Source organism: Copidosoma floridanum, unplaced genomic scaffold (genome assembly GCF_036245765.1).
Source record: "Copidosoma floridanum isolate Cflo_tuat_1 unplaced genomic scaffold, Cflo_Japanese_pri ptg000032l, whole genome shotgun sequence".
In the NCBI taxonomy this organism is placed as follows: domain Eukaryota; kingdom Metazoa; phylum Arthropoda; class Insecta; order Hymenoptera; family Encyrtidae; genus Copidosoma; species Copidosoma floridanum.
In genome coordinates this window covers 3,466,967-3,479,622 of record NW_028321909.1, presented here as the reverse complement: position 1 = coordinate 3,479,622, position 12,656 = coordinate 3,466,967, and the positions used below count along the sequence as shown (strand labels likewise).

The window sequence follows — 12,656 nt, the reverse complement described above, 5'->3', positions numbered from 1 at the left end:
AAGAGATATTCATAACCATTTATAAATCGTCTATTTTTGATGCAAAACAAATTTTGAACTTAACATGAGGGTTATCTGAGTTCATTACATGGTGAATTTATGTATGTATATGTAATTAAGTTTTTCGACTAACTAAAGTAATTAATGTCCGAATAAGCTAAAATTTCTTAGGTAACTTCGGATTAAATGTTGAAGCTGATAGAAGTAAACAGTACAGTTATTGACACCTTAAGGTAGTGATTGACCCCTGTATACTTTGTATATCTATATATAAAGGCTCCATTTAAAAAAGCATGTGGTGGTCAATCACTATCGGGGGGTCAACAACTGTACTCTTTACCCCTAGTTTGCATATGCATCTGATTTCAATCGGGAGAAAAATTTTGTCGACATATTCACTGCAGGGCTCTAAGAAGAAAGAATCAGTTTTTTAGAGATGGCTTCTTCCACACGTACATTTTGTAGGTTCGTATTCAAAGTTGTAAATCAATCTTTTAAAATATAAATGTCTCAATTTCATTTTGTAGGGTTGTTTTACTAGTAAATCTTGCAATATATTGTTGATTAAATTTTTTTCAAAAAAATTTTTTTTTTTTGGTAAGTCATTGAGATCCCATGTACAAATACGTTAACATTAATGAATTTCTTTCGATTTACATAGTAATAAATAATTTAAATAGACTAATTGATGAGGATTTATTTATATTCAATCGAGCATAATAAATAAAACATAAGCTTTTGAATTTTTGTTTTTCATTTTAATAACATTATTCAATTCTGTTTAAGTTATTAAAGTTAAATAAGTTCTCAAGAATAATTTAACATTACAATATTTCTCATACAGCGTGCTAAATATTTTCTTATATAGATTAAAAGCAAGAAAACTTAAGTTCCGATGCAAATTAATGTCTAGTAATCGGCGTACACCGTCCCAACATTATTGATTGTCCCGGATAAGGTCTTTGCGAATTTGTAACTAAAGATTCGAGCGAAATACCTTCAGATAAACCTTTTCAATATTAGTTCGTAAGGTATCCAAGGAGGTATGAAGTAAGAACCAAAAAATCTATTACATCAAAGCATAATATTACTATAGTAAGTATATAGTAAGTAGAATTTATATGGGAACGAAAAGGAATAGAAGAATAGTAATGCACGTGCATGCTCCAGTACTCTCCACTCGCGTATCTGTTTATATTATTGGATCGTTGGAGCAAAACTCAGCATACACGTATTCTTTACCAAATTTGTGATTAAATTGGATAAAGTAAAGTTGATTTTTTTATGTAGAAAAAGCCTGCGATTTTTTAATCAAAATTTAAAAGCTGAAAAAGCTGTTTTTCATCTTTTCGCATTTTAAAGCAAGTTAACCGAGTTGGTAAAAATGAATTAGTAACGTCAACTGAGCGCAAGATAAGGAAAACCCATGACAGCTGTTCTCCAGAGACGTGACAAAGACTTGCATTGCGGTGAGTACGAATCGGACGGACGAGATTACGTTTTCAGATAATGTAGCTGTTGGTGCTGTCAGATCTTCCAGAACTAAACTTTTTTTTTATCCCCCAAAACTATATTAGTCATCATTATGTACTTACAGATATAATTGTATGATTAATCACGTCTGTCGCTGGTTATCATAGAAGAAAACACGAGAGAAAACAAGTAGAAAAGCGAGTGGAGGAAAAAGTGATGACCAACGCACGCACCTGTATATTTAAAATTAAACGTGACAGTGCAGTTTGATAAGACTGTTGTTATCGCTGCACCTATACATATAGACACCGGTAGCTATTCGATTAGATATATACATATATGGGTCGTTTTACAAAAACCGGCAACTTTTGTAAGCTGAAACAGACAAAGGGGCTTTATAATTTTTCAATATTTGTTTTCTTGTTTGCATGGTTTGTGACCAAAAACAGTCATTTTTTTGAGCCTCGCTGGAACTGCCCAAAAAAAATTTTACAGTAGTAACATAATGGGTAGGATTATGGGCTTTGAGAAAATCGTCATAAAATCGCACTTTCGACGAATTGAATAAAAATTAAACTTTGCCCTAGCATTTATAGTATTAAACATAACAGTTATATTTTAACTTATCACCAGCCGAGTCTATTCAACGAAAAACCGCATTACAAAACATTCGAGCTGGAGAACCTGTAGGTACAACTGCAGGCGTAAGCATTTTCCTACTTAAACATCACACAACTATTCAAAGCAATTTCTTTTGATTCTCTAACATGTAGAAAGGTAATGGTAACCCTGTTATTACTTCAAGATCCTATGGCACGAAAGAATTTAAAAGCCGCATGTAGCTTTTTTCCCATGAAAAATAGAAGCAATAGTTTTCATGATTAAATTTCTGTTGCAACTTCATCTGAGAAATACTCTTTCATAGTTATTAAAACGAAATTTCTATAAATGATGTTTCAATCGACTGGGACATGAAAAATTCCATTTTCTGTTAAATGGCTCATACATATATATGTAGGTGTAAAAACGGCACACTTTTGCCGAAAATATTATCAGTTATTGATGACGCGTAAACTACCGTAATAAACACATGATTGACGTAAAAAAAGCATTAAACGAATCTTATTGTTAATGTCCGTATCTGCTCGTTCCCTGGTAAGAACGTCACATGCTCTATTACTGTAAATACAGTTAAAAAAAAGCTCAGCAACAAAGAGCCCTTAAAACTGTTAGCATCACGATCTGGGTTAGCGGCATCCGTAAACGAGTTCCAGTCAACGTTGACCCCCCCCCCTTGCCCTTTGAAAAAACACCACAAACCTTGACGTAAAGTTCCCTCGTCGTCATTTCCGCAATTTTTCACACCTTACAAGGGGAAAAAATAGTTGAACCCCAGCAGCCTTCGCTCACGCGATCTGAAGGGTCAGCATATTGTTAGAGTACCACGTTGAATCATCGCCGCCACCACCAGCGAATCAGCCTTGCAGCTGTTGTACATGGCAAGTATTCCTCCTCTGGAGACACTTTAAACTTGAAACACTAACTAGCACCTTATTCACCGTTATCAGTATTATATATGGTCAGCACTCCGAACACATAAATGCACATATAGATTTTCGCGTGTTTCAAAGAATCACTAACGTTACGGGTAACTATACGAAAAGTAACATCGACCGCAACGTATACGCACTCCGAGCTCTCGCTACTGACTGCGGGACCGCGCGTCGATCGGTACTATCGGTAGTGTATTGTGATCGCCCTCCTCTTACTTTGCAGTGCTGGAGGTATCATGTAGGTGCGCGCGCACTTCTAAGTATGTAACAAATGATACGCCGCGAGAATATTGCCCGGTTAGGTGAAGGTAACCGGTAACAGCTGGGGTGGTTCTGTCAATAAATGATAAATTTATAAGTGCGTGCGGGTAATATGGACTAATAAACTTACTTTTCAGCTACTTAGTATCTGAGCTGATACATTGGGTACACGTAATTACAAGTTTAATGGCCAGAAAGCACAAACTAAACTAATAAGAGCTAACTATCTCTCGTGAGTAATGTTGGTTACTTTAACGTTTTCTACTAAATGGACTTGAAAAATACTTACTTTAAATGGTAACGAAAAGACCATTACATCAATAATTGGATGGTTAAATAATAAAAAAGTAGGTTTGGCCTATAGACTTTATCAATGTGGGTTCAAGTAATTTATTAATTTTAATAATGTCATTTACGTGAATATTTATCGTGCCACAGGAAATCATGTGGGACTTTGATAACTTTATCACATAATACTTTTTCATCCTAGTTTTCTATAAATATAACTCTTATTCTAATTTTAATATGCTATCTGAAAGAAATTAAATTACAATATTAAATTCTTATAAGCAATATTCTTAGCTGTAAATGTATTATATTGACAAACGTAATTTTCAATACATACAAAACATTAGTTTTACTCAATGCAATAGAAATGAAAGTAATAAAAAAATCAGATACATCTTTTGTATCTAATATTCAAATTTTTGATACGTGCCTCATACCCTTAGTTAATGAAATAATATAGAAAAAAATATATATAGGTAGGTAAGTAATATTGATACATCATTAGCTACAAAAATGATTGGAATTACAAAATAAAATATAATTTTGAATGCAATATGATTTAACAATTTCTCTTTGGGTTCACGGGGTTGAGACTGTCATTTCGTTTATAGAATTTGTTTTAATAACACTTTACGTAGAAAGCGATATGATTCATTAATTAGAAAACTAAACGCCCGCATTAAAAAAGTTTGATTATATTACATTTATCTCTTGAGATGAATATGATGTGTAGTTTCTGCCAACCACTAAATGAGAAAGGTCCTAATTTAAATAGTAGTGTTCAATCGATATTCAGATTAAACTGTTTTCATTATTGTCTTAGCACTCAGCAGGAGCAGCGCACTTCATTTTTTCTATCTAAAAATTATTCATTTGTTTTACAATGTATTATTAGTAGTAATAATTTTACTATACTTGCAAAATTCAATCATTTGACCATGTTTGTCATTGTGGATTACTCAGCCATACTTATTTTGTTGCGGCGAGTTACTCAGCCATATAACTTACGATGAATTTCTCAGTCACATACTAAGTGGCATATTTCACAGTTATAATATTTCTGAAACGTTTGTAGCTTGGTAGTCAATCAAACTGTTTTATATTTGCAAGTATATCTACTTTTATAAAAATTTCACAGTTATAAGCATAAAGTACAAACCAAAGAATTTAATGCAATATTATTTCTTTCAATACATTGTCTATGTAAAAATCTTTTGCAACTACTACATTGGAATTCCATGCATTCAGGATTTGTAAAATCAGTGCGTCTTAAGAAACAAAATTGACAAGTGACCATGCATTCTAAATTTACGAAAAATAGTTTAGCTATTCTCATCATGAATTGATAAGGATCAAAATTTATAAGAAAATGTTTTTTTTTCCTCATATTCCATATAATTCATTATCACAACACGACAGTTATACTCATGTTTTTGTGTGAATCTCCTGGGGATGGGCAAATTAAAAAAATATATCGATATTTAAAAACTTTATCGAAAATGTATCGATATTGGTAAAAAAGTTATACCGATGTATCGATACATCGAGCTTATGTATACAATAATTGGGTTTATATTTAAATATTAGTAGATATAAACTTAAATTAAAACACATTTATTAAATAATAGTAGGTACAAGGTTATTTGATAAAAAAACGCATTTATTTAAACCTATTCAAACCAGTACTCGTCTGATATAAACATTAAAAGCACTCTTTGTTTAATATGTTCCACTGTCAACCTACTTCTTGAATCTGATGCAGTTAAGTTTACCACAGAAGCTACTCTTTCGGAAGATACAGAAGAAGCTTGGCATGTCATGTACTTGAGAGCAATTTCTGATAAAACAGGCGTGAATTGTCTACTGCTTAACCAGAATTGTACAGGATCAGACTCTCGTCCCATGAGAGGCTGATCAAGGTATTGCTTTAGTTCATTTGGTACACTACCAAAGCTAGGAACTGCTTAACTAGATGTGAAGTGTAAACGCTGAAATCTAGGGTCCAATCCGGTCGCTGCAACAAGGAATTTACTATTTTCAAATGGACTTAGTCATTTTAAAACTCCTTGGAGTTAAAGCTTCTTTTATTGTACAACCAGAATCACTTGAGGGAGTTGCTTGTTCTATGGCTTGTTTTAATAAAGTAGCATTGGGAATCTTGCCGCGTACGCGAAGCTCTGTACTTCTCCTACTCTCAGCAGAGATTAGTAGAGAGATTGCTGACTGCAATGCTACGGCGCGAGTTCACTTTTGGCAACTGTTTCGAGCGCCCCATCGCGGCCAAGCGGTCAAACCGGGCACACATATTTTTTTTTTATTTGAGAAGCGTGAAGGGGGTATACCGAGTGTGTTCCTACGGATTCACGTGGAAATGGGCATGTAGGCACATATTTTGGAGACGCGTGGAAGGGGTATACCGAGTGTGTGCCTACGGATTCGCGTGGAAATGCGAACTCCGCGAGCAACTTGCTAATTTCGACTTAAAAAAAATACCCAAAACTGTGGAATCGTTAGCAACGTTTGCAACCGCTTTGTAAAAAACTGTCGGATCACGCAGTTTTGCAAAAAAAAAAAAAATTTGATACCGTCGTGCGAGAGACATAAAAAGTATCTCCTCCACCCTTTGCAGTGTGTCTAAACTATCAAAATTGATATCGATCGTTTGCAATTTAATTGTCGTTTATGTTGAACAGTTGCAAATTGTCATATTTTTATGTATAGCAGGTAAAATAATCATTTTTGTCGAATGTGGAATGTGCGATTTTTTCTCAATTCAATATTTCAATAATACATAATACATATTGCTGCGCATGCGCCGTGTATACAGTTCGACAGTTCGGAACTGTCAAGTCATAACTGAAATTATTGGGTAAGTCTTATGGTATTATACATCATTAGCTTTGTTCGAGATTAAATTTAAATAACATTGTTGGCATACGCACCATAAGAGGCATCCATACAATTTGAAATAGGGACATGAAACAATTACTTATGTTACACACTAATAGATAAAATTGAGATCAATACTTAGGTATGCATGTATATTTACAAAGTAATACTTTTCGAAAATTTTTTTACTCTTAATCACATTTAACATACACAAGTGAGTGTATTTTAACACTTTCACTAACCACTTTTTTTCTTTGTTTACATAGATCATTTCTCTCTTGCCATGAACCATGTATTGATCTGCAAAATGCTACATAGTGTTCATAATTTTCTATGTAGCTAATCACTCCTACTAACACAAATATCTTGTTTTTAATACGTAGTTGTACTGGTAAAATATTTAAATTTGTAGTCATGTATGAAGTATCAATACCGTATTTTTCTTGAGCATAGAGAGATTTTCTACACATGTCTTGTGCATCAATAATCAAGTAAGACCCTATTTCAAATTTTAGTGTAATACTTTCTTGTTTGCAATTAATACATTGTTTTGTGCTTTCTGTAAAATATTCTGTCAATTCTTTTTCTAGACTGCTGTAATTGTCGAGCCAAGCGATTTCACCATAGGGTAAGGGTACAATTAATTTATTCACTACATTCTGGTTTCCACAATTTCCGCATCGAATAATTTCTGAAAAACTTTCACTTCCACTCATTAAGCCTTCAATCATCTTATTTATATTGCACTTACTGTCAATTTCGTTGTTTACAGGTTCAAATAGAGATGCCAACAAGTAAGCTCGGCACGTGTAAAGCTCAATGTTTGGGCCATTAATAGCATACCTCATCAGTGTCGTTGGATAACATAAATTAGCAAGAATTTTAGCCTTATTTTGTTGTTTTTCTATAAAACGTCTGAAAGTGTTGCTGATACAAATTCCATTGCTGAAAACTTCTGTGAGAGAATCAAATGGACAGGTGTTTGAAAATCTGGTAGGAATACTATGAACTTTTCGAGCATTACATTTTTGTCCATTTTTTATGACCACCTTAATTTTTGTAGTAAAATTCTTCGGCTGCTGCAAAAACAAAGAAAGTTGCGGCTCTGCAGTGAGGTACGTGCCTCTTTTATTATTTTGTTGAACTTTCAAATCTGACGACTTGATCTCCAGTTTTGAATGTATAGGAGTCTCTTTTTGCTTCTTTGTTTTATTTGTTACTTTCTCTGTTGTTGGGATTATTATCGAATCATCATCTTGTACATCTAGAACCTCTGCAATCTCAATCACATCATGCTTTGATAGTTCAAAGTTTTTCAATGTTTTTGATTCCACGTAATTGCACTCAGTAATCGATGATGACAAAAGTACGTTTTTATTGAACTCAGTGATACTAGTATCACCACTGTCGATAAAAATTTGCTCGCTACTATCATTTAATACAGAGTCACCACTATGTATAAATTGATTTTTGTTTCTCCATTGTTCAGTAGCATACAAATGTTCAGTGTCTACTGGTTTAACTTCTTTTTTTTTAAACTGAATTGTATTGGATGACGTATGATTGATTATTTGAGATCGAATAATTTTCAACTCTTTGTTTATTTCTTGGCAATGTTTTGTCATTAGCACATCCAGTCTATCTGGCATTTTGTTCTTGAGTACATAATTTTTGAAATGATGGAAATATGTTTCTGACCTTGCGGACGTGGCAACGATTCTAGGATTTTCAAAGTACTTGTTCATCACATTGGTCCAGCAAGGAAACTCTTTGCATAAAATGACCAGGTTATTACCAAAATCAGGTAAAAAATAAATATTGTCTTGATCCAGGAAATCCAAGCTATGATTGAGATCTAGAGATTTAACTCTACGTTTAATGTTGTCTATAAACTCTTCAATAATACTTTTTGCTTTTTTGGTTTTGGAACTACCTTGGTCATATTCAATGTCATCTTTAAAATTATTTTCGGAATTTTTTGTAGCATCACGATTTACAGCGTCATCAAATTTAAACGTATGGAGTTTTTCTTTAATAAATTTAAATGCATTTTCACACTCATCGTCATAATGCTTTCTGTAGCATAAGATAAATATGTTTTTAAAAACAAGGCAAAGTTTTGCAAGTTGTCCACTGTCGACAAAAGCCCAACACATCTTTTATAAATTTCTTTTACTTTAGATGATGTGTGGTTTGCTAAGCATGGCCATTTTACAACTGCATGAACTAAATGAGCTATGTCAGTTCTTAGCTGAGTATGTAGTTGTAAGTATGTGTTCCCAGTTAGAATCAAAAAACAATACTCATTGTACATGTTAAATGTTATGGAATTAAACGCCATACAAATGCCATGTTGTAAAGCTTTTCCCATGTCTGTAACCACCTCTCTAGGTAATTTGGCTCCAGACGCCTGCCAGTCTCTTAGCCAATAGCAAAGAAAGTTGCTGGTATTTGTTTCTGAAAGTACTAGTGTTACAGGGACAATTGTTTGATCAATATGAGTACAAAGCACACTCAAGAAAATGTGACCACTTTTTTCACTTGGAAAATTGATTTTAAGGGCTACGGAACCAAGGAAAGGGGGTTATCAAACAGCATCAAGACATCATTATAAATTTCTATCTGTTCCTTGGACCAGTAGGTGATGTAAGCCTTATTATACCCAATATTTCTGATATATGCACTCATAGTTGGATCTTGTATTTTAAGCCTATCCATAGATTTGAATAAATCCTCTCCACGCATACGTCCAAGGCTTTCGTACTTCGCTTCTTGGCCAGCTTTACGGTAGGTTTCTAGTTTGTAAACGAAGGGAGATTCGCAATCATTGTAATCCATTTGTTTATCTGCTTCATTTAATCTCAATTGTCTGGGTGCCGTTGTTCTGGATTCATTCTTTACTCTTTGTCTTTCTGGTCCTGCCAAGCGCCTTTTATTATGGTGCCTTATTTCTTTTGAGTTGTTTGTTATCACTTCGAACTCTACTTCTTCACCATCTGCAGGTTTCAAAAAGCATCTAGCTACTAAATAATTGTTACACTCATTACAAAATCCTTCGACAAAAATGAAACATGTGTTGCCTCCAACTCTTTGTCTTTTGAAATTAAAACAACAGGGCAACTTTTGGCTCTCATATGCAGCCTTACCGATGGCATCTGTCCAACCTGGTTTCAAAACTTCAACGACCCTCTTGTTTGCATAAATTTTTTGTGACGGTTTAATGAAATCCCACTCAGTTGGAGTAAATTTTACTGGAAATTGAATTTTCTTTTCTTTGCCAATCAAGTCCCATCGAATTTTCATGTCAGTGTAATCATCATCATCATCATCATCATCATCATCATCATCATTATCATCACACTCGCCATCTGACAAACTCACCTTTTCAACTTGTATAGTTTTCTCACATGTTTTTTCGTTTTTTCCAGCGTTGTTCAATAAAAATTCTGATGTAAGATTCTTGTTCTCTAAGTAAAAAGTACGAATGCCATGCCTGTCACGATTAACCATTAAATATAAATTGATGGTGCTGATTTGTTTGGATAAATTGTCACTTATATCAACCCACACCTTATCACTTCTCCTTTTTAATTTACACTGGTCATTCAAAATATCATAATTAAGGATTATATCTTTGATTTCCTCTGGTGGCACAGTAGGCTTTGGTCCAGGCATTTTTAATGAATGTTCAAAAAGCCAATCACTTTTTTTTTACACGTACTATTTTCTAAATTATTAGCCACTCTCTCATGCAAATTTAAAGGCAATTTTAATTTTGACGCATTACTTCATAGTTGTCTGCAGTAAAGATACAACTGTAAGTAGGAAGTTCTGCTAAAGCAAGCTAGAACAAGTTTAAACATGTTTTTGGTTTTTGTTGTAAAATAAAAAAAAATTAGTACAAATTAAAAAAAATTATTTTCTTTATTTTAGCAAATAAATACTATTTATTGTATAAAATTTAAATATATTTCCAAAATACAAATGAAGTAAAAAAATTTCATAGAAAAAATTGATGATTACAAGTATTATTTCTAAAAAAAATTTTTTTCTTTTTCAGATTTGATGTTCCACAGTAATCTTTAGCCCATTGATTCAGTGTAATGGTGTGTAGACATTTGAAACCATAACATGATGGGAATATTCAACGAAAAGAGGCCCCTCAAAAGACTAGGATCAACAGACGTCTATCCTCTAGAACCAAAGCAAAAAGAGGATGAACTGATACCAAATAACGTCAAACGTGGCTTCATCACTTCCGTATAACTGTTGGATGAGCACGGCACTGCTGGAAATTGCAGTGTCACTGCAGCTCAGGCGGGAGCTTATTTTCATAACATATTAACAAGCTTGCTACTGTGCCTGACTCGGGTAGGAAGAGACACCAGATCATTCTCACGGATAATTTCTGGCCTGTGATTGCTAAAACTAAAAATGGTATTGAGGCCTGGTTCAAGGATCTATTAGGCTGCAAGCCATTATTATCTTTGGTTAAAAAAGCTCCCAACTACAATAAGGAAGAGGAAATATTTTCTATGCTGTACGAATATCATGTGCCCATGTTGAGAGCTGCCTGGTTCATGAAGCTCAGTTCTCTTGATAGAGTTGCAATTTCAGAAGCTAAAATTAAAAGAGGCAATTACCAAATCCAACGACAGGTAAAGTTAATTAATCCATTGAATATTCTAAAATTAAAAAGAAGTTATTTCAATTCTACGCATATCTATATCTGTGTAAAATTAAGGCTTTTTGCTATAATTAATGCAAAGATGTACTGGCGAATTTTTCTCGAATTGTACTTATTCGTTAAATGTAGGTGCCCAACTTTCCTCAGTATTTTTTTTTCCAATCTTAAAAATTGCTCCTCGAGATTAATATGATTTCAAGAGTAAATTCATCAATAACCATCTTATTATATCTTTTACAGAATGGACGGGAACGTTGACAGAGTTTCTAAAGAATCAACTGTCAAAGCTTCACGACTGTTTAAACACCAGTGGCATTAGCAGCAGTAGTAGTGGAAACGGTGCCACAACTAATGAACCTTACAAAATATTTTCGAGTAGTGGCGGTGGCAACAGCTCGCTAACAATGAACGGCACTGCAACACCCGGCGTACAAGTTATCACCGCAAATGGTATCCTGAACGTCCAGCCCGTCACTGCCAATGCGAATTTGGTTTCAAACAATCTGTGCGATCACGCACCAGCCATGAGCGAGGAGCATAAGCTTGCCTTCAAACAGTGACACTGCTGTACTCAGTTACACAAATATATGTTTGAAGAAGGCCTGCTACACAGGCAAGAGCCACTCTGCTTAGTAGATCCTCGATCTGTTGGATAAGATGTGCTCGACTCCGTCTGACGACAGGATCCTAAAATTTCTGCTGCCATTAGCTGAATTCTTTGTTTAACTATTACCTAAACTGTCCGCATCATAAGAACATGCTCCATGGACTCTCGGCTATCATTCAGGTAACTCGAGTCAATGAATTATAGATTTTTAGGTAAATCAATTTCGGTGCTGAACAATTCGCCACTGGACCATTTGCCATGCTCACCTGCAGCGCTGCCAATCCCATCAGCAGGTGCAGCTGATGCGACAAAGCACTTACTCAAGATAGCTCAAGAAAATATTCGATTGTGTTAATAGGCTGCTCAAAGTAGGTGATCTTGCAATTAGTGGCAGCAGAGTAGTGCTGGTAAGCTTTTTGATGAGAATTATTCTATTCGTTTAAAGATTCGTACAATTCGATTTTATTTTTGGTTCATTCAATCGATCACATTCCAGGTATGACAAAGACGAGAGTATTAACAGTCTTGGATGCTTTAGATCGGCATAGTTTTGATTGGATGCCAATAATTCTCTGGGCACGCTTTATGCCAAAATCTTTACGAATTCAACAAAAGACGCTGGTGGGTGGCACATTGGTAGGAGTTACGCTATCTTGCAGCAGCAGTGACAGCAGCAGTGCTAACCTATCGATTTCGACGTGTAATAAAGCTAATTCAAAGACCGAGTGTAATTAGCAGCACGAAGCGCCGATTGTTGAGATTTTGTGCGGATGGGTGGTCAGTGCCTAGAGGTGGGGCGTGCACATAGGAATAGCTGTGGCTAAACTGCTAGAGAAGCTGATAAAGGATCTGTCAAGGTCTCGATTCCAGTTTCCAGAACAGGCAGACTGTTTAATCA

At 34.6% G+C, this 12,656-nt stretch overlaps 1 protein-coding gene and 1 long non-coding RNA gene across 2 annotated transcripts in view; one reads left to right on the top strand and one right to left on the bottom strand.

Annotated features, from left to right (window-relative positions):
- Positions 1–3,163, bottom strand: part of didum (dilute class unconventional myosin) — a 73,110-nt gene extending 69,947 nt beyond the window's left edge. Inside the window, exon 1 of the mRNA XM_089597257.1 lies at positions 2,794–3,163. Within this exon, the coding sequence (XP_089453383.1) occupies positions 2,794–2,820 (27 nt within the window). The 5' untranslated portion in view covers positions 2,821–3,163. The remainder of the gene's footprint in view (positions 1–2,793) is intronic.
- A 4,078-nt stretch (positions 3,164–7,241) lies between these two features.
- On the top strand, positions 7,242–11,537 carry LOC149373339 (uncharacterized). The gene is made up of 4 exons (XR_016293409.1): positions 7,242–7,457; positions 7,528–7,579; positions 10,525–11,122; positions 11,392–11,537. It is a non-coding gene; the product is annotated as an uncharacterized LOC149373339 (long non-coding RNA).
- The last annotated feature ends 1,119 nt before the right edge of the window (positions 11,538–12,656 follow it).